The 27,507-nt window shown below is 44.8% G+C and overlaps 1 protein-coding gene across 1 annotated transcript in view; it reads left to right on the top strand.

Annotated features, from left to right (window-relative positions):
* PDIL5-3 (PDI-like 5-3) overlaps positions 1 to 27,507 on the top strand; it is a 140,178-nt gene that overhangs the window by 39,020 nt on the left and 73,651 nt on the right. Inside the window, exons 6-8 of the mRNA XM_087374842.1 lie at positions 21,948 to 22,005; positions 24,447 to 24,487; positions 24,664 to 24,738. Coding sequence (XP_087230968.1) covers positions 21,948 to 22,005; positions 24,447 to 24,487; positions 24,664 to 24,738 — 174 coding nt within the window. The remainder of the gene's footprint in view (positions 1 to 21,947; positions 22,006 to 24,446; positions 24,488 to 24,663; positions 24,739 to 27,507) is intronic.

Genomic DNA, 27,507 nt, shown 5'->3' with positions numbered 1-27,507 from the left:
AGTGAAACAAACAAAATGTAGGTATGTACACACATGCATGCATGTATAGGTATGTACACACATGCATGCATGTATACATATGTTTATTGCATACATATGTATGTAAGGAACATTTTTGTGTCGATGTACTTATCTACAAGCATTATAAACATGCACATTATATGATACACACATTGCATACGTAGATATGGGATGTCTCTTATAAGTAATCATCAAATAATTTAGGAAAGTTGGCAAGCAATAGTAACTTAGAATCAGGTGATAAAGATGGCTAAGTAAGATGATTTGTGTACTGTTCCCTTGCTCAGCATGTGTGTGTCATGGGAGCAAGCTTTGTAGGCAAGCAAGGGATTATTGGGAGCACAACAGTTTATCAAAAAACATGTGAATGATCATTTCAAGAATCAACCATTGCCTTCCCCTCAAGTGCATCAAACAAATAACTAATAGAAGAATCGTAACAGCTCAAACAAACACCATTGGATGCATTTGGCTGGCCACTTGGAACATGCTTGCTCATCTCCTTATTGAAGTTGTGCTATGCAACCGACACATGGCATGAAGTTTTGTCTTATCAACAAGAGCCATATATATAGCCATCCCATGGTCATGTTATGAGATGATAAGTTGCATTTATAGAGTTAGGAGTGCATTCGTCTCTTGTATTGGTTTTGGAAAGGAAGAGGGCATACTTCAGTTGTAGAGGAAGATGTATGTTGAAAAAACCTTGCTTTCTCTCTTAAATTGCTACCATGCGGATATACGTGCATACCATGTGCTTGCCCCACTCTCTGCTAGTCGTTTGGATGGCTCTAAGGCCAGCCTCGGCAGTCTCCAGTGAGGTAAGTCCCAAACTTTGTGAATGAATGTCACTGTTTGAAAGATGGCATCAACTGGGAGAGGTGTCATGGCCAACTCTGCCTGTACTATCTTATTGTGGGATTGAGGGCTTACTCCGAATCATCCTAGACCCCATAGTCACTTGTAGCTGCTCAAATCTCCTCCACTCTATCCTCAGGAGATCCCCCCCTAGAAGGTTGCTACATACATGGTAGTCGGCTGCACTAAAGTGTTGAAGAGCCAGTTCTTTGTCGGTGGATCCCAAAAATGTGTCTGGAAACACTGTCTCTCTAGTCGGGCCAAAGCACTCCGCCCCCGTGTGAGTCGTGCCGTGGTTGGTTGAGTCATCGTGAAGATGGGTCCTATGAAGACTGCTCCCAAGTATGTGTAGGACTGCACTATCTCCATTGGCTCACCTTGGTAAGCGAAGCTATGTTGGTGAAGCATTGCGTGTGAGGTGTTGAAGATCATAACCTTGGTCTTCCCAAGGTTGACTGTCAGGTCTCTGTGTGTGTAGAAAACCTCTAGGGCCTCAAGGTGTCTCTGCAACCCCTCCGCTGAAGATGATATGAGGACTATGTCATCGGCATGGTGTACGAGGTGTGGGCGAGATCTATATAATCGGAGCTGAGTAGGGCTTGAAGCTTTCTAGCTAAGTGACTCACATTTACTGAGTCGAGGGCACGGTCAAAGTGGATTTGGGTAGGGGTAAGCGTGGGAGGGGCTCTCCCCATGGTTGGCATAGTAGCAGAGATACGGAAGGCCAAGTATGAGTGGTCAGCTCCGAGTGGGCCAGGGGTTACAATGAGGTTGTGTATCCGCGACGTACAGGCTAATGGGCCCAGTACTCTGTCCACTGTACTTGTTCCCTTGCCATGTGAGAAACAAGTAGGGGATGAGTGCACAAAGCAAGCTGAGAATGGTAGTGTAGAATTGTAATGGTACCCTTTGGTTTGGCTTGGGGGGCTTCTTGGAGACATACATAGATCGAGACATTATCTTCTACACCAAGACACATGAGAGTCTAGAGAGAGGGCTGCCCACAGTGACAGGATACACATGGGAGTCAGCTCATAGGAAGGAATTCAAGAGAGAGAGTGGGGTACGAGGCTCTGAAGGCGTGGCTGCCCTTTCAAAACACACCTGAGACCACTCATATGTGTGGTACGAAGAGAGGAGCATGCACGCCATGTGTGGATACGAGTCCAGCTTCCAGATGCCCGACCAATCTTCATTGTATTGTGCTACTTCCCCCCAGACACATCATCATATGCACGTGAGGTCACTACAGAGGGACACAGCCCATATGAGACGATACATGACGACATCACAGAGTTCTCTAGGTTGGGAGACACCCTCTTTTTGGGGGGACTTCAATGCACGGACATGAGAGAGACAAGTGGGTCTGCTCGATTTCACATAAGAGAGATCCCCACATGGTTCCAGAGCTAGATGCAGCAAAGCCCGAGATCTGAGACACTCCACAGATGCCTCACATCTAACAGGCTATGGGTGACATTTACTGAGTTCAGAACAATCCATAACCTCATCATCTATAATGGTCACATCAGAGATGGCCATCATTTGGGGGACTCGCGCTGGACACCGTCATAATTTCCCCTTCTTTCTCCTCCCCTTCTCTCCTTCCCTCTCTCCTCTTTCTGCCCTCACGGATAATTACCTTGTGCCTCTGTAGGCTGCCCATTTCCCTTGCTGATAACTCGCACCATCCCTTCCCTCCTATGCTCTTGCTGTAGGAGTGTGTGGTCATCATCCAAGAAAATCCTGGTGCCCTTCAGTGTTGCCATCATGCTCATGAGGGTGGATCTATCTGCGGCTATCCAGAATTTCACTACCATGGGCCTTGTCGGTGCCTCTACCTTACCCACCCTCCAAGCTGATTCAAGGTGAGGTTGACTCCCATCTTGGCAAATAGAGCTTGGGCATCTGACATGAGGGTTTTGGGTGCTACTGTGCCTTTTTTTAGTACATCTTTCCATGCAAGCATATCTGCCTTCCCCTTTGTGATTTGCTGCATAAACTTGGCATGTTTCCCCTGCATAATTGTCTGCAAAACTGCTATTTATTTTTTGAGTTGCTGATTCTCAAATCTCAGCTTCTCCATGATTTTGCATCCCTCTGCTGAAGTCCCCTTTGCATCCTTGAGTTTCTTCATTTGCTCTTTGATGATATTCAGCTCCTCTTTTAGGGGTGGCTGACGCTCTCCTTCCTCCCAATGTGCACCTGCCTTCAGCTTCTCGTTCTCATCTTTGAGAGTAGCAACTTGAGCTTCCAATGTTGAGAGCTGGTTTTCTTGTCCACAATTCGAGCCATACCCTTTGCCCATTTTGTTTGCATCTCCTTGCCATCTCTTCATGTCATCTTGCATTTGGGCACGCAGGTTTGAGAGCTCATCTTTTTTGGTTTCTCCTGGCTTCTTCTATAGGCATTCAATCTCAGCGGCTTGCATGTTGCATACCTCTTTGACTGTTGATATGCATGCCTTGATATTTTTGTCCTCCACCTTCTCCACCTTAGTCCAAATGACACCATACGTTCACTACTTTTCACCTCTTGTTTTCTTGCCCATTGTTCCCATTTGGTGGTCTGTTTATCAGTAGAAAACGCAGAACTGCAGAAATTGTTTCTCTCACATTCTTGTCTCACAGCCCGAAGTGGTCTTCACGCTTGCTGCTTTTCCTTCCTTTTTCCCATTTCAATGGTACGTTTTTTGCCTTTTTCTTGGTTTGGGTCTTGATCTTCTTGGGCTTCCCTGTTTCTTGCAGGTCCTAGGTGGGAGCTGAGAGCATCCATGCAGCTAACAAAGGCCTAGGCGCAAAGGCCTATAGGTGCAGCCCCCGGGACAAGGCCTATAGAGCCCTGGCGCAAATGGCACAGTGGCTCACGGGGCTGAGGCTTGAGCACGGGGCTTGTAGGCACAAGGGCCACAGTAGGGCGCAATGGCGCACCCCAGAATGCGGACCAACATGGGGCTGCAGGAGGGAGCCGTCGTGACCACAATCTGTAGTTCGTGACCAGGAGGGAACTGTCGAGACCGGGAGCCAGGCGAGGGGGGCTGGAACTCAGAAGCGGAAATACGGTATTGTGGTGCCTGTGTATGAGTGGTGAACATATCTCGGATCTGCATTTGTAGGGCTGTCTCACGCTGTGGTGGCGGAGGGGGACGTGGTCTCCTTGATCTTTGAACCCGCTGAGCTATGTTCAGAGTGACTCTTCGTCTCGGGCGGTCTCCTTTGAGGAAAGCTGTGATAGGTTGGACCTCAATAGACTTTGCTCTAGTCGCTCTCCGTGTCGCGGGTGGCCTCTGTATCCTCCTCTCGGTAATCCAGACTGCCCGCATATCAGCTAGCTCCTCCTCCACCCCACTATGTCCTGGAGCTGACTCCTAAGCATAAAAATCTGTGAAATGCCATTGTGTGTGGTCAACCTTTGTGTCCTGTGGTCTAGTTGCCACCTGCTGCTCTCTAATCAGTCGGAGAGAGAGAGAGAGAGAGGGAGAGAGAGAGAGAGATTAACGGAGAGAGAGAGAGAGAGAGAGAGAGAGAGAGATTAACGTCCACAAAAGGCCTTTTGGGCCTATGGGACAAAGTGACACCAAAGAGAAAAACTCATACAAGCCACAAGGGGCTGAGGCGAGGGCTTCAACAGCATACAGAGCCCATGCGGCTCTAAGGATCGAAGAATAGAAGAGAGGCGAGGGCTTCAACAGCATACAGCGTGATGGCAACAGGAAGCGGCTCAAGTTCAGCAGCTACTGCTACACCAACAATCTAGGCGTTGAGGATTCGCCCACCAGCCTTCACTGAAGGCAAGCTAGATGGTACGAACTACACTCTGTGGAAGTTTAAAATTACTGCTATTCTAGATTCATATGAGCTTCTAGAGACAGTACTAGGGACTGACCTAGAACCACAAGGAACCCCCGACCCAGCAAATTCGGGGAGTACGATACCTCCTAATGCCGACCTTCTACGAGCTTGGAAATGCATGAATGTAGATGCTGTGTGTACCTTGGTCACAAGTACTACTGATAGTGTTTTGACCTTGATTCAGCATACATCTAAGGCAACTGTGGCCTGGAACATATTGAAGAGTCAGTATGAGACACGGAATCAGACAAGGATCCAGAAACTAGAGAATCAACTCGTAGCTGAGAAGTTTAATGAAGGAGTTCTGTGCTTTACTTATGGAGGAGGAATTGAGGCTTAAAGCTCGAGATGGAGGCGGCAATGGGGATGGTGCTCTTCTTGGTCATACAACTTATAGGCTTTCTTCTCATCACAATAGCCTAAGAAGCTACATTTGGTGCTTTTTGGTTGTAGCTTTTCAAGCACAGGAACTCACCTAAGACATAAAGGTAGTTTCTCTTAATACCCTCCCCTCCAAGGGAGGAGTCTTTGTGTACGAGGATTTTGTATTGCTCAGGTCCCATAGGCCGATTTTTGGGTCTTCAGAGGACGATAATATATTTTTCTTCTTCTTCTTCTTCTCTTTGTCTGGTACATGCGCATAGCATTCACACCCAAACGTTCTGAAGTGGGAGACGGATGGCTTCTTACTGCTGTAAGCCTCGTGGTGTTTTACCTTTGAGTGCCTTTGTATAGCTGCGATTAAGGATGTAAACCATAGAATTGATAGCCTCAGCCCAAAAGCGGTTTGGCAGTCCAGCAACTTTCAACAAACACCTCCCCATCTCCACTGTGGTCTGCATTCGGCGTTCAACAACCGAATTTTGCTGAGGTGTATGTGGTGTCCTCGTTTGTCGCTTGATCCCTTTGCTCTTGCAAAAATCTCCAAACTCTGTAGAAACAAACTCACCACCACCATCCGATCTGATTTTCTTCACTTTTCTCCTTGTTTCATTTTCAACAAGCTGTAGCCATTCTGCTGTAGCCATTCTACTATAGTCATTGACAATCAATAAAAAATAGGAAGATTCCCCCAAGGCCTGTGTAGGCATCTTACCGCACAAGTCAACATGCTCCAACTCTAGAGGAGCGTTTGCTCTATTCTTGCTTTCTTGTGGGAATGCCTTTCTCTGTTGCTTGCCCATCATGGAAGCTTCACATGGTTCTTTGATTTGTGTGACTGCAGGTAAGTGAGCAACCATACCTTGCTTCTGCATCTCCTTCAGCACTGCAAATCCGATGTGGCCGAATCTTTCATGCCAAAGTCTGCTTGGCTTCCCTTCTGATAGAAATCCCCATCCAGTGGTCGGGTCTCCTTCTTGGAACAATCTGACAATCTCATCCATCCTATGTGTGAGGAAAGCCCGTCTCTTACGACACGTCAGCTGTCGATAGATCCTGTGTGCTTCAGGTGGCATCAGATGACTCAAAGTTTGCTGCTGCGTGAAGTGGGCTCTCTCCTCTCTGCACTCGTCGTCGAACCAAGGGTTCTGAGGCATCTTCCCATCTCTGGATCGGGTCGTGGGAAAAGATATGATAGAAGCGTCCTGTACCACTGAGACAAGGGTGTCGGAGGCGCTGGTGAGGTCTATGAGACTGTGAAAATCCTGGTACAAACGAGCTGTGGTGGTGGAGCTACTAAACGAGCATCTACACCAATGCAAAATGCAGAATGGTAGTACTAAGTACTAAGTACAACATAGTCATGTCGGTGATCGACTATATATCCATCTCATCATCATCATCATCAGGACATCAGGGTGGATGAGGCAATGGAGGCATGTAATCGGCAATAGAGTGCTGTCGGCCACTCACGGGTGCGGCCCTGGCATGTCTCCTGGTCATAGCTTTGTACCTAACAAGGGCTAGAGTAACCCCTGTCGGTCGGCGGGCTCCGATTCTAAACAGGGAGGGGATATCCCCAAGTGTAATCTGCGTGTCAGCCCTTTGTCTGAGCTGTCGGGTCACTGGCTCTTGGCCACGGTCATGTCGAGGCCTCGTCTCGTGGGGGTCCATGTGATCTGGCTGAAAAAACTCCGTGATAGAGCATCAACCAAGGAAGAAGTTTGCTCTTGTCTCCGTGCTAGAAGTATCCTCTTGCGGTGTCTGAGTACCTCATGAATGAAGCCTGCCAAAACCCCTCTGGTCTGGGTAGGAGAGGAATCGGGCCAAAATCCCATAGCTATCTATGAAGAGGCAGTAGAAACGCCCTCAGATCTCATAGTAAACAAGACACCTGAAGATGAAGTGCTCCTTCGTCTTAGCCTCCTGCATGTCACATAAGGTGCATAGACCCATTGGTCTTCCGAAGACTTGAATAAACTTTCTTTCTTTCTTTCTTTCTCGATACAAAGGGGTCAATGAAACCCTCCTCTGTGATATGTAAGCAGTGATCTTTGTAGAAGCTAAGCTTCACTGGGAGTTCACTCGGTTCCAACCAGGTCCAGAATGTTTGTAGGTGTAAGAGATCCTCACGGATAACGTGGTTGACCTCGTGTCATAAGAGGGGAGAAAACGGAGCGTCCATGCTGTACTAGAAGGGATGGAGTCTATCCATGTGGAGCCCCAGTCGCTCAAACCATCTCTCTGTGCATGCATACTAGCATGTCTGGTCCCCTCCTACTGAACAGTGCCATAGAAGAGGACAATGCTAGCCTGCTGCGCCCAGAAGTGTAATCCTCGTACTCCGTGACTCGGTACAGATACGTGATGACCTGAAATGCAGCATCTAGCTGTAATGGGGATGACCCAAACTCAGCCTGAATTATCTGGTGAGGAACGGATGGCTTACCGCGAATCATCCGTGATAACATGAGAACGTGTAGCAGCTCCACACGAGCCCACTTTGTATCCGACAAGTCTGGCCCCCAACAGGAGCTGCTAACATGCCAACGGGGGGGGGGGGAGAGAGAGAGAGAGAGAGAGAGAGAGAGAGAGAGAGAGAGAGATTAACGTCCTCAGAAGACCTCACAGGTCTATGGGACAAAAGCACACACCAAAAAAGAGTGACTTACAGCATCTGGATAAACCAGAGGGTCAAGGAGTGCACATGGCATCTCAGCTCGAGGTTATTATAGCACACATCTAGATTCTAGTACTGTGATAAAGTTGGCCTTCATTACATAGTTTAAGACTGAGGGTCTTTGGGTTTGAATTTGACGTCTCTAACGAGTGATTTTCCATCTCTGTAAACAGCCCATTTACCTTCCTTGCGAGCTTCCTTCACTTTAGCTAATTCTGTGGCTTTCATCTTGAGTTGAATCGGGGTGAGCTCCTCTAAGATCCATATCTTGGTACCTCTTAATTCGTTGGTTTGCTTAAGAACTTTGCTTCTTGCTATCTTGTCCTTTAGAATTAATTTGGTTTGTGTCCCTTGTTGGAGGACACAAACCATATCTTTTGAGTCCCATTCAATTTGGGGGATTACTTTTGTGACATGCTCAAGCTTTTTTGCCATGCTCCCATCCTGCCAGCCCTGTTGAGAGTTGTGGTGCCATGAGCACATGTAGAGCAAAGGTATGAGTAAAGGGCAAGCTGCCACATGGGATGGAGGAGATATCCCATATGTGAGCATGCATATGGATGTAAGTACCCACTCCTATAAAAGGGAGGTTCATTTGAAGTAATATCAATGAAGCACTTTGCACTATCTCAAGATTCTCTTTATGAGTCCAAGCTAATCTATCTTGGAACCTAAATGACTTGAGTTATAGATCATGATCAATCTTAGGATTCATCCACCTTAGATTGGTGTTGTCATTGGAGTAGATTAGTCCATAGGAGAGCTCGGTCCATGCGCCTTAACATGGTATGAGAGCTCCCTTGCCTTCCGTTGAGGCATTGCGATCCATGAGAGCATGAGAGAGATCGAGAGATCGAGAGATTGAGAGATTGAGTGTTTCCATCCTTTCATTCCGTTGATGGAAGAGATTTCCGTCCAGTGATTCCTTCTGTTGCGTTGAGGGAATTGCTTGAGAGAATTTGAGAGATTTCAGTTTGTGGGATTTCCATCTTCCCATTCAGAGAGAGAAAGGTTCTTTGTATGAGAACTTCTTGTGAGAGAGAGGTATTCTTAGTTAGAGAAATCTGTCTGTTCTTGTTCTCTGAGAGAGAAAGGATCTTTGAGAGAAAGGCTTAGGCTTCACGGGCTAATGAGCAGCCCTCCATTAAGCTCCTACACGACCTCGAAGGCCCGATCTATTCAATCTAACGCCCTATGCAACGACCTAACAAATAGAGCTCTCCACGGCTGCCATAGCCTACGACTCGACTACTCTATTGCAGCGCACAGACTGAAGCACTTAGCTTCAGCTCTATTGCTTTGTCCACGACCAGAGCCCTCCTGCGCATCACGCAGCGCTCTAGCACTGCAACGGGCAAGCTCCAACAACCGCGCCCTTGCAACAGAGCTTCCTCAATGACTCCTCAGACGGGACGACAAGCTCCATCTCCATCGCTTTAGCTACGCCAGCACGACGGGCAGCCCAGGGCTCCCACTGCATGCTCTGTCTCCTTGTAAACAGCCAGCGCCTTCAAGTACTCCTCCTCCTACAACAGCACTCTAGCTCTTCCAACGCCTTCTCCAGACCTACAGCTCCATCCAGTTGGCTCCTGCATCTAAGGCCCTTACAGCAGCAACGCACACAGGGGACCAGCGCATCCACGTTCACAGCCCGCACGGCTCCGCGTTGTCGCCATTCCAGAGAAGCTTCAAAGCTTCTTCTCTGTTTTCTCCATAAGGTGAGACCCTAGGACATGTGGTAGCCGTTGCCAGAGACACGTGGCAAGATAGAATTTTACTCGGGTAAGGTTAGTTAACCCTGGTTTTGGGAGTGGTTAATTGTTTGCCACGTGGCAAAAAGTTAGTCAACCTAATTGTGGTTAAGTTAAACCATGGGTAAAGGCTTAAGATTAGGTTAATGCCACATTATCATGCCACCTAAGCACACAGTAATCCTTGCTAAGCAAAGTATGGAATTTTGCATGTGAATCCCTGTGCCACATTAGCAAAGGCCTTCTCTTCTTCACAGAAACTTCGACAAGGCGTAACTTGCAATCTAGGAAGAATTCGCACATGCTCTAAAAGAAAAAATAACCGGTTTTTCGAGTTCTACACGCCTGTCAACTCAGATTTTTTGTATGCAATTAGACACTGCCAGATTTGAAAGTATCTTCAACTGGTAAGACCTTTGCAATGGCAATACGCACCCCAACTGTTTTGAGAAGTTCACTGGGGAAGGATCTCACACCTGGTCTACACAGATGAGGTATCTCTTGATGCATCAAAAGCTTTGGAAGACTGTAAAAGAAGACATACCCACTACACAAAATGATGCTTGGAAGGAAAAAGACGAAGCAGCACTATCACTCATTGGTTTGCACTTGGGTCCAAACATAATTCATCATATAGACTCTTAGGATCATGCCAAAGATGCATGGGATGAGTTGAACACAGTGTTTGGTGCAAAAGCCAAAAACCAAGAAATCCATCTTAAGATTGCATTCTATGGTTTGCACATGAGCTTCAATGAATCCATGGCACAATTTGTCAACAAAATCAAGAGCATTATGACCTAACTAGAAGGCATAAATGCAAAGTAGGGGAAAAAGATGCACTGGCAATTCTCCTTTAAAGCATGCCTGCAGAGTACCGTGCATTGACAACCACTTTGAAGGATTTACCAGATCCAAAGTTTGAGGAATGTGTATCTTCTCTTCTTGAAAAAGAAAGAGAGTTGAAGGCATCGACATCGACATCGACATCGACATTGACATGCAATAGCTATAATGAAGAAGAAGCACTGTTTAGTAAAACATCAACGAAGTGCTACCATCGCGGAAGGATGGGTCACTATCAAAGTGACTGCAGATTGAAGAACAAACCAAAGTGTCACCATTGCAAGAAGCTGGGACACAAGGAAGAAGATTGCAGATTGTAGAACCCGCAGGTCAACTATGTGGCGTCATCATCAAGCCATGAGTAGAATGACAAGAACAACATGTACTGATAAGCAAAAGCCTTTCCACCTCTATCCTATATTTTTGTAATCAAACCTGATCACCTGACCACTTGAGAGTAGCCATGTAAGCACCCAGGGGAGGATTTGATCTTGTAACTCACATTTGACCACCTTCAGTAGCCAAAGGATCATGGCACCAAGGGGAGGTGTTGAGAGTTGTGGTGCCATGAGCACATGTAGAGCAAAGGTATGAGTAAAGGGCAAGCTACCACATGGCATGGAGGAGATATCCCACATGTGAGCATGCATATGGATGTAAGTACCCACTTCTATAAAGGGGAGGTTCATTTGAAGTAATATCAATGAAGCACTTTGCACTATCTCAAGATTCTCTTTATGAGTCCAAGCTAATCTACCTTGGAACCTAATTGACTTGAGCTATAGATCATGATCAATCTTAGGATTCATCCACCTTAGATTAGTGTTGTCATTAGAGTAGATTAGTCCATAGGAGAGCTCGGTCCATGCGCTTTAACAAGCCCTGGTAATCCTCCTATTCAGAGTATCGGGGTATTATTAGCTCTTCTTTCCTATTCTTGTACTTCTTCATAGACATCACATGTATTGATTTTGTTGTCCATCTTTGCTGTAATTTCCTGTTTAATTTATTTGACCTGAGTGGTAACTAAGTCCTTGATTTTGGTAACCAGTTTTGGTGTGAGCGCTGCTTCACTTTGTATCTGCAAAACTTCTTGTATGATTTTCTTTTCCTTTGTTTTCCATAAACTTTCCAGAGGCGAGTCGGGCCTTATCCTCTTTGAGTTCTTGCTGTAAATAGTAAACTTGTTCCTCTAGATTCAAGCCTGTGAGTTTGCTTCGTTGCCTTTGATAGTTCAAAGCGTAAGGAGAGGGAGTTGGGGCAAAACCGGTAATTGCAGCAAAATACAATTTCTTCGTTGTAGGGGTCGAGGTTGGGATTGAGATAACAGGCTTCTTTTCCATGAAGGCCTTTGAGAGCTCCATGATGGCCTGTGAATAGTTTGCAGGCCCCTTTGCTATCTCTAACACTCCAGATTGAGCCCGGGGCTCAGCTCAGCTTGGGGTTGAGAGTGGGCTACTGTTTGGGCCCCACCCTACGCTACACTGGAGACCTAGGCGCCGTGACTTTCTTTTGGGTCCGCCTTGTGTATGTGTGCCCGCCTTGCCCGCTGGCCGTGTTGCTTTGTGTGTGCACGCCCTGTTGGCCCCGTTGGCTTTGCTTGTGTGTGTGCTGCTGCTAGATTAGGATAGACAATGGAGAGGCTAGGCTACGGGAGGTTGAGGGGCTAGGCGACAAGAGACGGGAGGGAGAGGAGAGGCTAGGCGATGGGAAAGAAAGAAAGAAAGTTTATTAAAGTCTTCGGAAGACCGATGGGTCTATGAGAGTGTGAAAAACCTAATACAATGAGCTGTGGTAGTGGGGCTACTAAACGAGCATCTGCGTGTATCCTGGTGGATCAATGAAACCCTCCGCTGTGATATGTAAGAAGTGATCTCTGTAGAAGCCCATCTTCATTGGAAGATCACTCGGGCCCAACCAAGTCCGGAATGTGTGTAGCTGTAGTAGATCCTCACGGATAACCTGGTTGATCTCGTGTGATAGGAGGGGAGAGAACTTAGCATCCATGTTGTACTCGAATGAAGGTAGTCTGTCCATGTGGAGCCCTAGTCCCTCAAACCATCTCTCTGTGCGTGCATACCGGCACCTCTGGTCTCCCCCTGCTGCTAGTGCCATTGAAGAGGACAGTGCTAGCCATCGTATCCTACTACGCCCAGAGGTGTAATCCCCATACTCCCTGACTCGGTACAGATACGTGATGACCTGAAATGCAGCATCTAGCTGTAATGCAAACTCTGCCCGAATAATCTCGTGAGGAAGGGATGGCTTATCACAGATCATCCGTGATAACATGAGAACCTGTAGCCACTCCACCCTGACCCACTCTGTATTGATAAGTCTGGCCCCCAGCATGGACTGCCATACATCCCTGCTGGGCGGATCGAGGAGTCCAAAAACAACCCTTTGGTCCGTGGATCCTGAAAGTGAGAGCGAAAGCACACTCTCTCTAGTCTAGCCAATGAAGCATATCCTCTACTCAGATGTGCATGCATCACGGGTCTCATAGTGAAGATGGGTCCGAAAAAGACGACCCCAAGATAAGTGTATGATGAAACTACCTCAACAGGGGACCCATCAAATGCGAATTGCTCCTGGTGCATGACGGCTCGAGACGTATTGAAGATAATAACCTTGGTTTTACCCAAGTTGACCTTCAAATCATGACACTCACAAAAGGACTATAGTGCGTCAAGGTGTCTGTGGAGTCTCTCTGTTGAGGAAGACAAGAGAGCCACGTCATCTGCATAAAGCAATATTTGGATCAGCGTGCTCGCGAGAGAGTAACCTACCTCACTTGTGTCTGCATCACTGTCTCGAGCTCGTCAATGTAGAGGCCAAACAAGGTAGGTGATAATGGACACCCTTGTTTGACCCCGATAGTGCTCATGATCTTGTTCGTCCATCCAGATACTGTCCGGACTCTGCCTGAAACTCGCTCATAAAGTGCCATGACAGCCCAAATGATCTCCTGGTCGTAACCCAAATCTTGTAGGCGGCGTATGAGGCGGGCTCTCGGAACCATGTCAAATGTCTTGCGAAAATCCACAAAGCAACAGTAAACCCTCAACCTTCGTGCCCTCGCCTCCTCGATGATACATCTGAGCATGAGAATGTGATCCATGGTCCCATGATCACGCCTGAAACCGGCCTGTCCTACTGCTCTAAGTTCTCGATACTCCGCAAATCTGCTGACCTCAAAATCAAGTACTGATGCATAAATCTTGGACATGACATGTCCAATCATAATGGTCATGTAGTTCTCTGGGCTCATGGGATCCCCTGCCTTGTGAATGGGTGAGATAGTATTAATGGTCTAGGTGCATGGAAACCCCAAGCAAACAGCTTCGTTGAATATCTTTGCTAAGATCGGGACTAGGAGGTTAATCCCATATGCAATGAACTCAGTGCATAGTCTCATATGATCCTTCGCTCGGCCATTATGAAGTTTCATTACACCATTCTTTACCCCCCCCTAGTGAAGAGGGTGCAGGATGTGGGACGTGGCATGTGTGATAGGTTGGGGACTGGCTGACTTTTGATATCATAGAGTGTGCGTGCGTAATCAAACCACACCTAAGTGTTAGTGAGTGGTGAGGGGGATCGTCCCTCTAGAAATCTTCGCCAAAAGTCCTTAGAGTTGTTACCGAATAGAATGTTTAGTAGCCCCTCCTCATTCCGATGCACAAAGTCAATTTTCTTCTTGCGTACGAGTCGACGGTACTCGCGTAGTGTCTCTGGTTTCGCTCAGAAGACTGTTTTTGGTTTTGAATCTGAGCTAACGGCATAAAGCCTTACACTCATCATCGTACCAGCTATTATAGGGTACGGTCCCAGGTGGTGGTGGGCGGATGGAGCGGGTGGTGTGGGGGAAGGCGTGAAGAGCAGCCTCGTGTAGTGAGCGGGTGACTAGGGCAGCACGATCCTCTAATAGGGGTATAAAGTCAATGTATGCGAGAAGTATGTACAGACGGGCAGAGTAAGTAGGTGAGTGATCGCGATCAAAGCGTATATCATGGTAGGTGGAGTAAGAACTCAACGGGGTAGAAAGTGCTGCGTGACGGGGAGGAAGGGTATGGGGACAGCAAAGATAATCTGAAAAATCTGTGAGAGCAGCCAGCCAAAAAGCTAGAAAGCTACTTGGAACACCAGAACAAGGTATTGGGACTAGCACACAAGCTAGCCCAACAAGCACTCACTACATGACAAGTTTGTAATATTTTCTCTCACTAGATGTAAGGGATCACTATTAGTCGATAGTGATAACCAGTCCCATAGATCCTGAAGGGTCTCACACAAACTTTTGGAATCATGGTATAACAGCCGCTGATATACCAGAAGATGCATGTGAAATACGGGAGATTGTGACACAGAAAATGCTGAAACCCGGGAACAAAAATGCAGTTCTATAAGCAGAAAATTAATTCAATGGGCAGCTATGAAATGCAGAAATACCTTGGGGAAGACATATCAACATTTAAAAGGCATCTAATCTGCAAAATCGAAACTAGTTCACATGATCTCGAGGTAGAGAGGAGTAGATGGGCAAGACCCCGGATCCCCAGAGAGGAAAGAACCTGTAAAATCTGCCCTACAGGGGGAAATAGAAAATCAACAGCATGTACTTTTGAGATGTAGAGCTTATGCACACATTAGAAAAGGATATGGGGACAGCAGATCTCTAAAAAATACTGAAGCCAGCCAAAACGTTAGGAAGCTACTTGAAAGAGATTCTGGAACATCGCAATAAGGTACTGGTTCTAGCACACAAGCTAGCCCAACAAGTACTCAATAAATGACAAGTTTGTAATATTTTCTCTCATGGATGTAAGGGATCACTATTAGTTGATAGTGACCGCCAATCCCATAGATCCTAAAGGGTCACCCACGAACTTTAATACAATCATATCATATCCATCCTGATGTCTTGCTGCTGATGATGAGGATGATGATGATTATGATGATGTTGATGATGACGATGATGCTGAGATTGATATATAGTCAACTATCGACATGACTATATTATACTATGTTGTACTTAGGACTTAATACTGCCATTTTGTGTTTTTTTGCAACTTCTCTCTGACATAATGATAATGAACCTCAATGTGCTTTGTGCAAGCATGAAACACAGGATTATTTGCGACTACTATCGCACCCTGACTATCCGTGAGAATTGGAGAAGGACCCACCAATAAGAGATGAACATCAGCAAACAAATGACACAGCCAAACACATTCAACTGTCGTTGTGAAAGCTGCCCTGTACTCAGCTTCACATGAGGAAGTAGCCATTGTAGCCATCGTAGATTGTTTCTTATGAGCCAAGAAATGAAAGCTTTTCCCTAAAAGAAACAATTACCACTAGTGGACTGCTTAGTGTCATAGTCTCCAGCCCAATCTGAGTCACTGTAAGCATGCATTTGCAAGTCACCCCCCCTGGGAAACATCAAGCCATGAGACATTATGTCTTGCAAATAATGGAAGATACGTTTTACAGCCTGCCAATGTGTTGTCTTTGGGCTGTGCATATACCTGCTCACTTGAGATATTGCATACTGAATATCGGGCCTTGTATTGCACAAATAAATGAGGCATCCAACAGCCTAACTGTGAAGTGTGGCATCCACTGATTCACCTGCATCATACATAGTAAGCTTTAGCCCCGGCTCCATGAGAGTGGCTATAGGCTTACAATCTTGCATGTTGAACCTATCCAAGAGCTTTTCCACATACTTGGACTGAGACATAACAATGCCATGCTTGTTTTGTATGAATTGGATCCCCAAATCTGTCATGTCAAATTCAGCTTTCAATTCAACCTTGAAATCTGCAATTATTTCCTCATTTGACCCTGTGAGCAGCATGTCATTTACATAAAGAATGATGACCAAAATATCCCCCCCATCCTTCTTGATGTAGAGGTTGCTTTCCATGGGACTATTGTGTAACCCCTTACTTGCCAGGAGGCATCAATCTTGGCATACCATGCACGTGGGGCTTGTTTCAGCCCATATAAAGCTTTATTCAGCTTGCAAACTTGAAGTGCATTGCCCGAAAGTTCAAAGCCAGGAGGTTGTTTGACATAAACCTCTTCCTGCAAGTCCCCATTAAGGAAAGCTGTTTTTATGTCCAACTGATGGACATTCCAAACAAAATTTGCAGCCATGGCAATAATTGACCTTATGGTGGTCATCCGGGATGTAGGAGCAAAAGTCTCCTCATAATCTATGCCCTTTTTCTGAGCATAGCCTTTGGCAACCAGTCGTGCCTTGTACCTTTCAATGGACCCATTTCACTTTGAAAACCCATTTGGTACCGATGGCATGTTTCCCTGGTGGCAATTCCATAACATCCTCAATGGACTGTAATTCATTGTGCATGGCATTCATCCAATGCACATTATCCTTGGCTTCTTCAAAAGAGTCAGGTTCTTCTTCATCAAGAAGAGTACCTGCATAAGCTGTCTCAACAGAAAGAGCCCCCCTTGCATGCCTTATTGCACTACGAGTCCTGCTAGGCAAATGTGCCTCAAGTCTACTCTCCCTGAGAGTCTGTAGCAACCAATTTGGAACTGTTTTGGTTGCATGTATCTCTTGAATCTCTTGCCTGACAACTTCATCCACATCCTGTGGAGGAACAAAATCATGGTTGAAAATGAGACATGACTCAAGGTGCAGACACTTCGTACTAATAGAGGGGGGGACTATATGTCTCATGAATTTGAGGCATTTTTGAAGGAGAAAGACATCACACATCAGCTTGCAGTGAGGCTTACACCTCAACGAAATGGCAAAGCTGTGCAGAAAAATTGCACTCTCATGGAGATGGATAGATGCATGCTTACTAGTAAGAAGTTGCCTCACAGGTTTTGGCTAGAAGGCCTCATATGTGCCAATTATGTTTTGAATTGGGCTCCCATAAAGGCTTTGAAGACAACCACTCCCTATGAGGCTTGGCATGGGAGAGAGCCTTTAGTAGATCACTTTCGAGTTTTTGGTTGTGTTGCATATGCCCACGTGCTTGTGGAGTTTCGACATAAGTTGTTAGATAAGGCACTTAAGTGTATCTTTGTTGGGTATAGTGCACAAAGAAAAGGCTATCGTCTCTACAATCTTGCCACTCGCAAGATTTTTAAAGTGTTTGACATGCATAAACACATCTGATTTTTTCTTCATGCCATAGACCCAAGTATAATTGGTGTAGCCATCTATGAATGTAATATAATAGAGATAACCACCAAAAGCAGGTGTCCTCATGGGACCGCAGATATAACTGTGTATGAGCTGTAATTTGCGAGTAGTTCTTACTGCACCATTGTTTTTAAAAGAAAATCTATGCATCTTACCAAGGATGCATCCCTCACATGCATGAGGAGGAGGTGACTCCATACCCTAAACACTTGCTCTTCTTGCAGAAGCCAACAATGTGCTTTCTAAGCAGGGAATTTTACTTTGCACCATTTTAGGAAGCGATACATAAGTGCTAGTGTTTTTTATGATTTAAATAATTATTTCTTTTTTTCTTTCATCAATACATGAGAGAGAGAGAGAGAGAGAGAGAGAGTTAAAAAACAATTCAAATATGTGCAAAGGATCAAGTATCATATTCAGTTACAATTTTAAAAGTGCCACAAAAAAGGATTGTACAATAGGTATGTTACAAAAGTGGGTCCTAAGCTTAAAAAATCTTTCTATAGTTGAATGCATAAACCATAGCATGCTTTTGAAGTGTCATCAAGCTGCCATAGCTCATGTGCCCATATCTGAATGCCATAACTCCGCATTCTGCATCTCAGCAGTGGGAGTGCTCACTGAAAGTGCAAGATTGGATCTTTTCTCATAAATGTCAAGCTGAAAAAGACCCCGGTACAAAGTGCCAGACAACATCAAAGCATACATTCTCTTTGTCTCAGCCTGCACACTTAGCATCATCAAATATGACCTGAAATCCTCCTCGATTCAGAGAGGACACTGAAAGTAAATTCTTCATTATATTTGGCACATAAAGAACATCAGTAATTCTGAAATCTGTGCCATCCATGGAGGTGAGTATGATGTCACCCACTCAACACACTGAATAAGAAGAGTTGTTTGCACATGTTCTTTTTAGCGGGTGGTGCATACAGAGATGCAAAAAGACTCTTCCTAGAAGTGATGTGCTTAGAAGCACCACTATCAAAATACCAAGTGTTCATTGTCTCATTGACACTGAAAGAGCATGCATCCTTTGAAGGGTCATAGCTGCAAGTCAAGAAAGCATACGGGTCATCTTCAAGAGTGGCTTTAGTATCCTGACTAGCCAGTGGAAAATCTGAAATGCAAGACAAAAAGGCATAATGCTCTTTCACAAAGTGGGCTGTAACATCTCCTCCATCATGTGCATTAGGAGCTAATGCATCTGAGACACCCAAACCCGAATCCTTTTTCTTCTCTTTAGCTATTCGCTTCTTGCCTTTACCAATGTAATGACCAGGCTTCTTGTAGTAGTGACAAATGCCCTTCCTCTTAGGCTTCTCTGCATCACCTTTAGCCTTATGAGAGGGCTGTCCCGAATCAGCTTTATGCTGATGTGTGGGCTGATTTCCATGTTGCTTTTGTTGCCCTTTTCCTTTGGGCCTAAACTTTGAAAGCATGGCATGCTCACCAGCCCGTGTTGCCACGTTCTTTCTTGTCTGCTCTTCCTGCAAGACGAGTCCTACCAACTCGTGAAAAGAGAGAGGATTGCTACCCCCCCTCAATGACAAATTCAGCGAGGTATGGAAACCGCGATAAGATTCAGGAAGAGAATTCAGAGTGGTGATAATCATCTCTGAATCCGGAATAATCTCATCTATATTCAGCAACTGCTCCCTCAAATCCTGAAGTTTTGTGAGGTGAGCATTCATGGAATCTCCCTCATCCATGTGTGTATGAGATATAGCTCTCTCTTCAGGTTTGAGACTCTGGCATCATTTCTTGCTGCAAACATGCTCTCTGAAATCTCCCAAGTTGCCTTCGAGGTCTTGCATGACTGAATGTGAGGAATGATAACCTCTTGACAGAAAGATAAATAACTGAAAGAGCTTGTGCATCCCGTGAATCCCACCTTTTTTGTTATGCTGTGGGAGCCACCAAAGTAGCAGCTGCTGCTCCAATCACTTCTCGTGCACCTTGACCTCTACCCCTGCCTCCACCTTGAGTGGGAGTGACAGGTGCAGCCACAGTTTCTGGCCTTGATTCATCTCCATTGACATAATCCCAAAGATGTTTGCCAATAAAGATGTTGCGAACCATAAAACTCCACAAGGAGTAGTTGGTGCCATCTAACTTATCCTCTTGTGTTAGGACTCCAAACACCTCATTGGAGTTGTTCTGAGCCATATCTGCTAGACAACTAAAAAATGCAGCAAACTCGATAAGTAAAATCCCTTCCTGGGATGTAAGAAGCACAACCAAAGTCTGCAAAAAATCTGCCCAAAATGCCAATAGCTGTCACAGCCTATCAAAGGCTTGAAATGCAACAAATTGCTCTGCAAATGCCCAAAATCTGAAAAGGTGGCAAATGTGTGCAATGTGACTCAAATTGAGTCCAAAACTGCTTGTTGCAAAGCTCCCAAATGATCTGTCCACTGCCAAATTGCATCCAAAATGCAAAAGCCCCAAATTCCTGCAAGAAATTGCAACTGAAATAGGGCAAATAGACCAAAAGCCCCAAATTTTGCAATTATTTGCAAAAGCCCCAAATTTTGTCTGCAAAATTGCAAGCAGAACCAAAAGCCTCAAATTTTGGGAGCAGATTTTGCAACTTGACTACAATGCTTGCAACAAACACCCAAAAACTAAGCCAAACAATGGCTATCTGCAAAGTGCACCTGCACAGGAAACATGCAAAGTAATCTTGCAAAAGAAGGCCCGTCACTCGAAATTTCACTGGCCGGAGCAAAATTCACAAGAATGCATTGTCTGCAAGGCAGCTGTATGGACAGTCTGAGTGTTATTCGGTATGTACGGACTAGACTGTATGGCGGTGCTGTACCAACGGAGCATCGGTACGGACAACAAATAGGCAGTTGCACATAATCGTACGGGCGATGTACGGACAGAGTACTTTGTACGGCACTGTCATGTGTGAGTATGGATGCTGTACGGTAACAGTACGGAGCAACATCCACACTCGCGAGCTTGTACGGCAGACTTGCGATGGTGGTACGGAAGGGCATGCTCACTGTAGTTCCGTACAATCGTATGGACTATATGGGATGTACAACGACTGTACGGAATGCTGCAGGTGTACGGACAGAATGTAGCAGGAGGAGCACGAGCTGTACGGAATGAAGGAGCTTGTGGGTAAGGTATAGGTCCGGGAGCTGCCTGCTCTGATACCAAATGTGAGAATGGAGGGAGCAAGAAAGCATGCAAGCAAGACAACAGAGCTAAACGTAGTGTGCAATAGAAGAGATGAGGTGAGTACAAGTGAGGAGATGGTTTTGTCCAAGTGACAAAACCAAACTAATCCACTAACTGTGGTTCGGGGGAAAAACCTCCTAGTGAGGGAAAGGTGCCCCGAACTCACTTATGGATTACATTGGTCACTGCCTAGAATATGCCAATAATTCTAACATAAGCAAGATAGGGCTTGACTTTCTCAAGGGCTATGAAGCTAGAAAATAGAATTAGTGAATGTCATAGCCGAGGGTTCGTCCAAAGCAGGGTTTTGGGCTCTGACATCATGTGCAAGAACAAGGAGAAAACAAGTCCAACACAATGAAAGAGCTGAATGATATAAGAATAGAGATTTTTATTGCAGAAAAGTATGTCCAGGAGTTTGGAAGAGGAAGTACACAAGAATGACCAGCCCATGTCTCAAGTCTGTATTTGTAGATTCTCTGGAAAAAAAAGTCTGAATTTGTAGATGTGGAGAACGACCACCTCATCCTCATCCACAACATTTTATTCAGCATTCTGAGATGATGCAAACGAGTACTTTCTTTGGAGGGAGGAGGGCATTTTGCATGTAGTGGTGGTGTCTCATCTGATTGCTCTCTCCCTTTCATTGGCTCTTAGTCTTAGCTTACAAATTATCAGTAGCTCTAGAACTAGCGAGTCCATCAATAGGGTTTAGTGCAGAGGTTTCTTCTATGTTGCATCAATGATGCCCCCGTCTTTTTGAAAGAGGATTAATGTATAGGGTGATAGTGAGAATGGGATGCATGTGTATAGGACACATTGTGCACGTCCAGGAATCAGTGCCACTTCCTTTCTTTAAGCTGATCACGAAAGCATATTTAGGGCATTTGGAAGGATAGCGGGGAATGCTTGTAATCTTTATACTGCAAGCCCCTGTTATATCTGCACTAGGTCTGTGTCTTTGTGCTTGCGACAATTTTTTGAGTAAAAGCCTGCTCTTATTGTGTAGAACAGCTATGATGCTTTTTGGCATTCCACATCATATAAAAACACTCATAGCTCTTCAAAATTTCTGTCGGGGCTTTCTAGAGCTTAAAGCTTTATGGGGGCCAGTTTCATCTTACTGCCATGTGATTTTATCTGTTTGGTGGAGCTTATTATTTCTTTGTTTGCAGGTATCCCATCTTGGTTGTGAACTTTTATGCTCCGTGGTGTTACTGGAGTACTCGTTTGGTGAGTTTATTTTCATAGTTTACTCCTTATATTCTCTATAGCTACAATTATAAGTTGGCATAGAAGGAGGATTAGGTTCCCTTGGGTTTGTAAAATGCAAACGATATATTTTCTGCTTAGAAGCCTATGGAACAATTTAGGAGCCACATGCTATGCTTGTGATGGAATGTTGATGGACAGAACAAGCTGAGAGTATCTGGCAGACTAAAATACCCACACTGAGCACAGGATATATGTTTTGATTACATGAACTTCTGTATGAATCAAATAGTTGAGAGCTCGCCTCCTCTTCTTCTGGTGCATGTGGTCAAGCTGATATGTTGTTGTGGGTTATAACTACAAATGAGATGCTCTCCTATATTTGATGTAACAGCCCCTGAGATGAGAACACAAATTAAATTTGCCAGAAATAATAGAAAACTCTATGTCAATGAGAGATTCATGCTAGAACGGTGGAACTTTTATACAATGTGTAAGCCTGCTGATAAGTATACTTGAGGTTACTGTACAATCATCACCTGTGTTTTGATTTGATTTATATATTTTGGAATGTGTCCAGTGTTTCAAAATGCCTTTCAAAATTCAAAATGTCCATGTCCTTGCATAGCACCTTGGAATGTGTCCAGTGTTTCATAGTGTCTCTCAAAATTCAAAATGTCCATGTCCTTGCATAGTACGTGCTGCCCCCACTTTCTCATTGTGACTTTATTAGCATCACCTCAAGCTCACCATCATACTCACCCTCATCCACTGGTGTCCAGTCTACACAGCCCTTCACTACCCTTTCCAGAATTATGGCTGTGGCTAAAAGCTTGTACTGTATCCTAAATGTGAACGGTTACAAATGGTCCTGTAACACAACAACATGGCCAAGAAAATCTGGTTTTGGAATGCTCAAATAAGGAATAAACAAAATCCGGTTTTGGAATGCTCAAATAAGGAGTAAGCAAAATCAGGTTTTGGAATGCTCTAATAAGGAATCATTGAGGAGCTCAATGTACCTCACAAATGAGGACAACTTAACATAGCTTCTCTTGGTCCTTGAGCAACATCCTTGTAGTGCTACTGGTAGAACATGCAGCCAAGATTGTATAAAAGAAGGTAATGTTTGCAGATCCCTTAAATATGAAAAGAGAACTACCAAGCCAAGACACATACCTGTAGCATGTCATGCCAGTTCTGTGATTTCAAGCCACATCGCTTTTATGAAAGATTTTCTAAGTGTGTGTGTGGGCACGCATGCCCGCAAACACACACACTTTCTCAGATCAAATGACATCTCGATGGCTCATAGGCTCTCGATTGTCCTGCTCTGGTACTATATGTAAGAAATTGCATCATGTGATTCATCTTTCACGACCTGAAACAATTACTAGATATGAAACTGTTGGAATACACATAGCTTTTCACCCTCTCTTATTGAACACATAAGTAAAATATTGACACAGGAGCTTAGAATATTCACGGCTTATCCAACATGAAAATCACGATCCAGAGAAAGATTGCAACACAGTTGAATTTCAAAATGAATTTTTATTCAGAGACAAAACAGCTCGTGCCTACTGGCCTTGTTTCTGCGTACGAGGACGACTCGACTCGACTCTACTACCAGGACTTACTATGAGCAGCTTGTCCGACCAAGCTACCAGGAGGGAAAGACTAAACAAGCGACTCTCATAGATTCTATATTAGCAGCACGACACAGGCTTGCGGCTTGAAAAAGGAGAAGAATACTGCCAACCCTCTGGTATTATAGAAGCCAGGCGAACTGTACCATTTCCTCATCACCAAGTGTGCACCATGCAAGAGCCAGCTACCACGAGCCAATCACAATGCCTCTCCATGTCATTAAGCCTATTAAACTCATCCAAACCACGTGATATGCATGTTTCCAAAAGACCCCTTACAAACTTAGCCAACAAAGCAACCCCCCAAGCTAACAGGGATGACTAGAAACAAACCAGATCAACTTCTTTCTGTAGGATAAAATAAGAAGCTACAGAGCAGCCATGGTGGACACCGTTGAAATAAGACTTCTTACCTCCAACAACACTCTTCGCTTTTGTTAAAGAGAGAATGTTGCAAAGTTTTCCTATGAATTGTTCTGTCTGTAGTACGAAAGCTTATTCTTCCCATGCCATTCTAGGGCAGTTTGTGTATATCAAAAAGGGAAAAAAGCATACCCAAGTCTTTCTCAATCTATTGGCAGAAGAATTCAAGTGTGAGAACATCTATCTAGGAGTTTGTATTGATAATAGATATTGTTGTGTGTGTTGGGATATTGTTGGGTTGAGAAGAATTGAAGTAAATGGGATGTTTCGAGTTCATTAATGATCTGCTAATCTTTGTACATCAAATGTTATTTCTGGCGGGATGACAACATCGGATCAAAAGTTATTGCTGATTGCAATATTGATTACAATGTCCTATTATGTTTGTAGAAACCATCCTGGGAAAAAGCTGCAACAATAATTGCTCAAAGGTGCTCATCTTTCCTTACATTTTATTTGGTTTTTCTGCTTGAAAACTGGATAAGTGGTTGATTGTGCTGTCATACTGATATTTGGTGCCGTTAAACAATGTTTTTGCAGATACAGTGCTGAAACTGACTTTTGCCGTCATACTGATATTCATTGCTGTTAATTAATATCTTTGCAGATACAATCCTGAAACTGATGGACGGATCCTTTTGGGGAAAGTAGATTGTACTGCACATGCAGATTTGTGTAGAAAGTAATTTCCTCTTCTTGTGAAGGCAGGCTGCTCTTCTTATCTCAATGGCATTTTTACTTCTTTTTTTTTTAAAACGAATTTTGCTTGTAAGGAGAGTTAAAGTTCTAGCATTTTGGTCAAACCAATAAAAGAAATCTCACAATGATTAAAAAAGTGAAAAGCTGCGTATGTACTGTGTCTAGTGCACAAATGTCTAGTACACAAAGGCACGTAGAAAGACAATATCTTCCTCAAACATTGCAAAGCAGTGAATGCTAGCATCTTGGATGCTGTTGTGCTGCTTGCCACAACTTTTTTTTGTGGGAGTCATCATGTGGTGCTTGTGGATCATGAACAGTTTAAATGGATGTTTGTCATGTAGGGATACAATCATATCGAAGGAGGAGCTTGCATTGTGCTTTGTAAATTTTGAAGACACGAGGGTGATTCTTGGAGACTACTGAGATTCTTCCCAGACAAAAGTGCTTGGCACTAAATGGTAGACATTTAGAATGTCTGCTCCTCCTTGTGCAATCTAGATAAAAGAGGAAAGGAGCAGCTGGAGAAGTATTGTCTCTGGTGTAACCAAATTTTTGATCTACAGTCCCACTATAAAAAGGTCAGTCCAGATTGCTCCATAAGTGATTCTACGGAAGGAATCTGCTGACCATTCCTGAAAAGTGCATCTTGAATCATGGGACATTTAACGAAGGTGGTGTGCCCTCTGGCCAATGTAGAACACTAGGCAAGATGCCTGCAGAAAGGAGGGGAATCCTTCAGCTTACTTGATTTTGAAAATGCCCTCTTTTAACTCGATCATATGGTTTGTGACATTGGTTTGGGAGAGATTGGATTACAATTTGTTATATAATGCAGGTGATGTATCCCCGGTCCATAACGTTAGACAGGAGACAACATAAACCTTGATGTCTAGGCTGGGCAATCAGAAAATGTTCCTTTGTCTCAACCACATAGTAGGCTGGGCAATCAGAAAATGTTCCTTTGTCTCCACCACCCCCAATGTGCATAGCATACAAATCCATTTCTCTCTGGGTATACCTGCTGTTCTCCCCATCTCAATCCTCAAATGATGGGACGAAACCTGCATCTGTCCAATTTCGATTCTCAGTGCATGTGAGACTCCTATGTCCTTGAGATACTGGGGTCTGATGATGAATCCCTCCGATACTTACGATTTGGCAGACTTCACTCTAGTGGGTATCTCAGGAAGTGGTTGCGATAGAATTGGGTCTTCGCGGGGAGCTCGTGGCCACCCTCCCAAGTCTGAGATGTATGGAGATGGAGGAGATCTAACCATATGATATGGTTAATCTCATCTCATGGGATCCACTCAGGTGGTGCGTCCATGCTGTATTGCAAGGGGGGAAGCATGTCCATCTGAATACTGTGCCTGGCAAACCATGTGGATACCATGTGTCTGCCCCACTCTCTGCTAGTCGCGTGGATGATTCTAAGGCCAGCCTCAGTAGTCTCCAGTGAGGTAAGTCTTAGACTCTGTGGATGAATGTCACTGTTTGAAAGATGGCATTGATCTGGAGATGTGTCAAGGCGAACTCTGTCTGTACTATCTTATGTGGGACTGAGGGCTTACTTTGAACCATCATAGATCCCATAGTCACTTGTAGCGGCTCAAATCTCCTCCACTTTGTCATCGGGAGATCAACCCCCTAGAAAGGTGCTGCATACATGGCAGTCGGCCGCACTAAAATGTTGAAAAGCCAGCCCTTTGTCGGTAAAGTGCGCCTGGAAGCATTCTCTCTCTAGTCGGGCCAAAGCACTTTGACCTTGCATGGATTGTGCCTCCGCTCACTGGAGAGCCACTACGATGCCGGCGGGCTTTGGCTTCTGAGTCCCAGCTGTTAGTTTGCTTCAGTTGGTATTTGCTTTTGTTTGAGCTCTTGAGTTCATTAGATTAGCATAGTTTAGTACTTAGCAAGGTGTACTTTGTCCCATAGGCCCGCGAGGCATCCCTCGGGTGTTAATACTCTTTCTCCCCCCCCCCTCGACCCCCCCAACACACACTTTTTTTTAAAGCAATATCCAGTGCAATATATTTATATGCTCATGAATTTACATGATGGGAGGTCTCCGAAATGGAGAGTATCCCAAAGATCAGAAAACCAAAGAGAAAAGCTCTATGCAAGAAGCATCCATATCACCCTCATGGCAGGCATCATATAAGGATTGCCGCAATGAGGCTCTGAAAGATTCATATGACTTGTGTATCTGCCGGCCCAAGTATGCCAAATTATGCTCACTCCAGATTGTCCAAAGAGCCCAATATCTCACCTAAGAGAGAAATAGTGAGTATGGAGACAAAGACCTTATAAATCTGCCAAAGAGCCAGAAATGTTTCCCAAATCTGTGACTCGGGAAACGGAGCTGAAGATGATATGAAATTCTCCTGAGGAGGATCCTAGAATACGGGTAGTGCCAAAGCAAATGAAGAACAGTCTCTGAAGGAGCCCGACATCTTAAACATGTGGATGGTGCAATGTGACGTTTAGCAAGTGTGACCCCCACTGACAATGTGCCTGTCATACATCTCCAAAGAAAAAGTCTTTGTTTCAATGGCATTTTACACTTCCATAACATCCCGAGATTCTTCCGCCACCATGAGAGGGGCTTCCGTATATGCCACAGAGAATTAGCATATTGCTGAATCCATGGAGCAGGCTGAAGAAGCTTGTAGGCTTTGATGGAGGTTAAGGCAGGAAGAGGAATGGGATGAGTGCATGTAGCAGAGGGTTGCAATTGCCAATCCGTGAG

This window comes from Dipteris shenzhenensis, chromosome 5 (assembly GCF_047967505.1).
Source record: "Dipteris shenzhenensis isolate YYH24624 ecotype China chromosome 5, Dip_SZ_1.0, whole genome shotgun sequence".
Classification (NCBI taxonomy): domain Eukaryota; kingdom Viridiplantae; phylum Streptophyta; class Polypodiopsida; order Gleicheniales; family Dipteridaceae; genus Dipteris; species Dipteris shenzhenensis.
The sequence above is the reverse complement of the archived record's forward strand: the minus strand, read 5'-3'. Positions and strand labels throughout refer to the sequence as shown.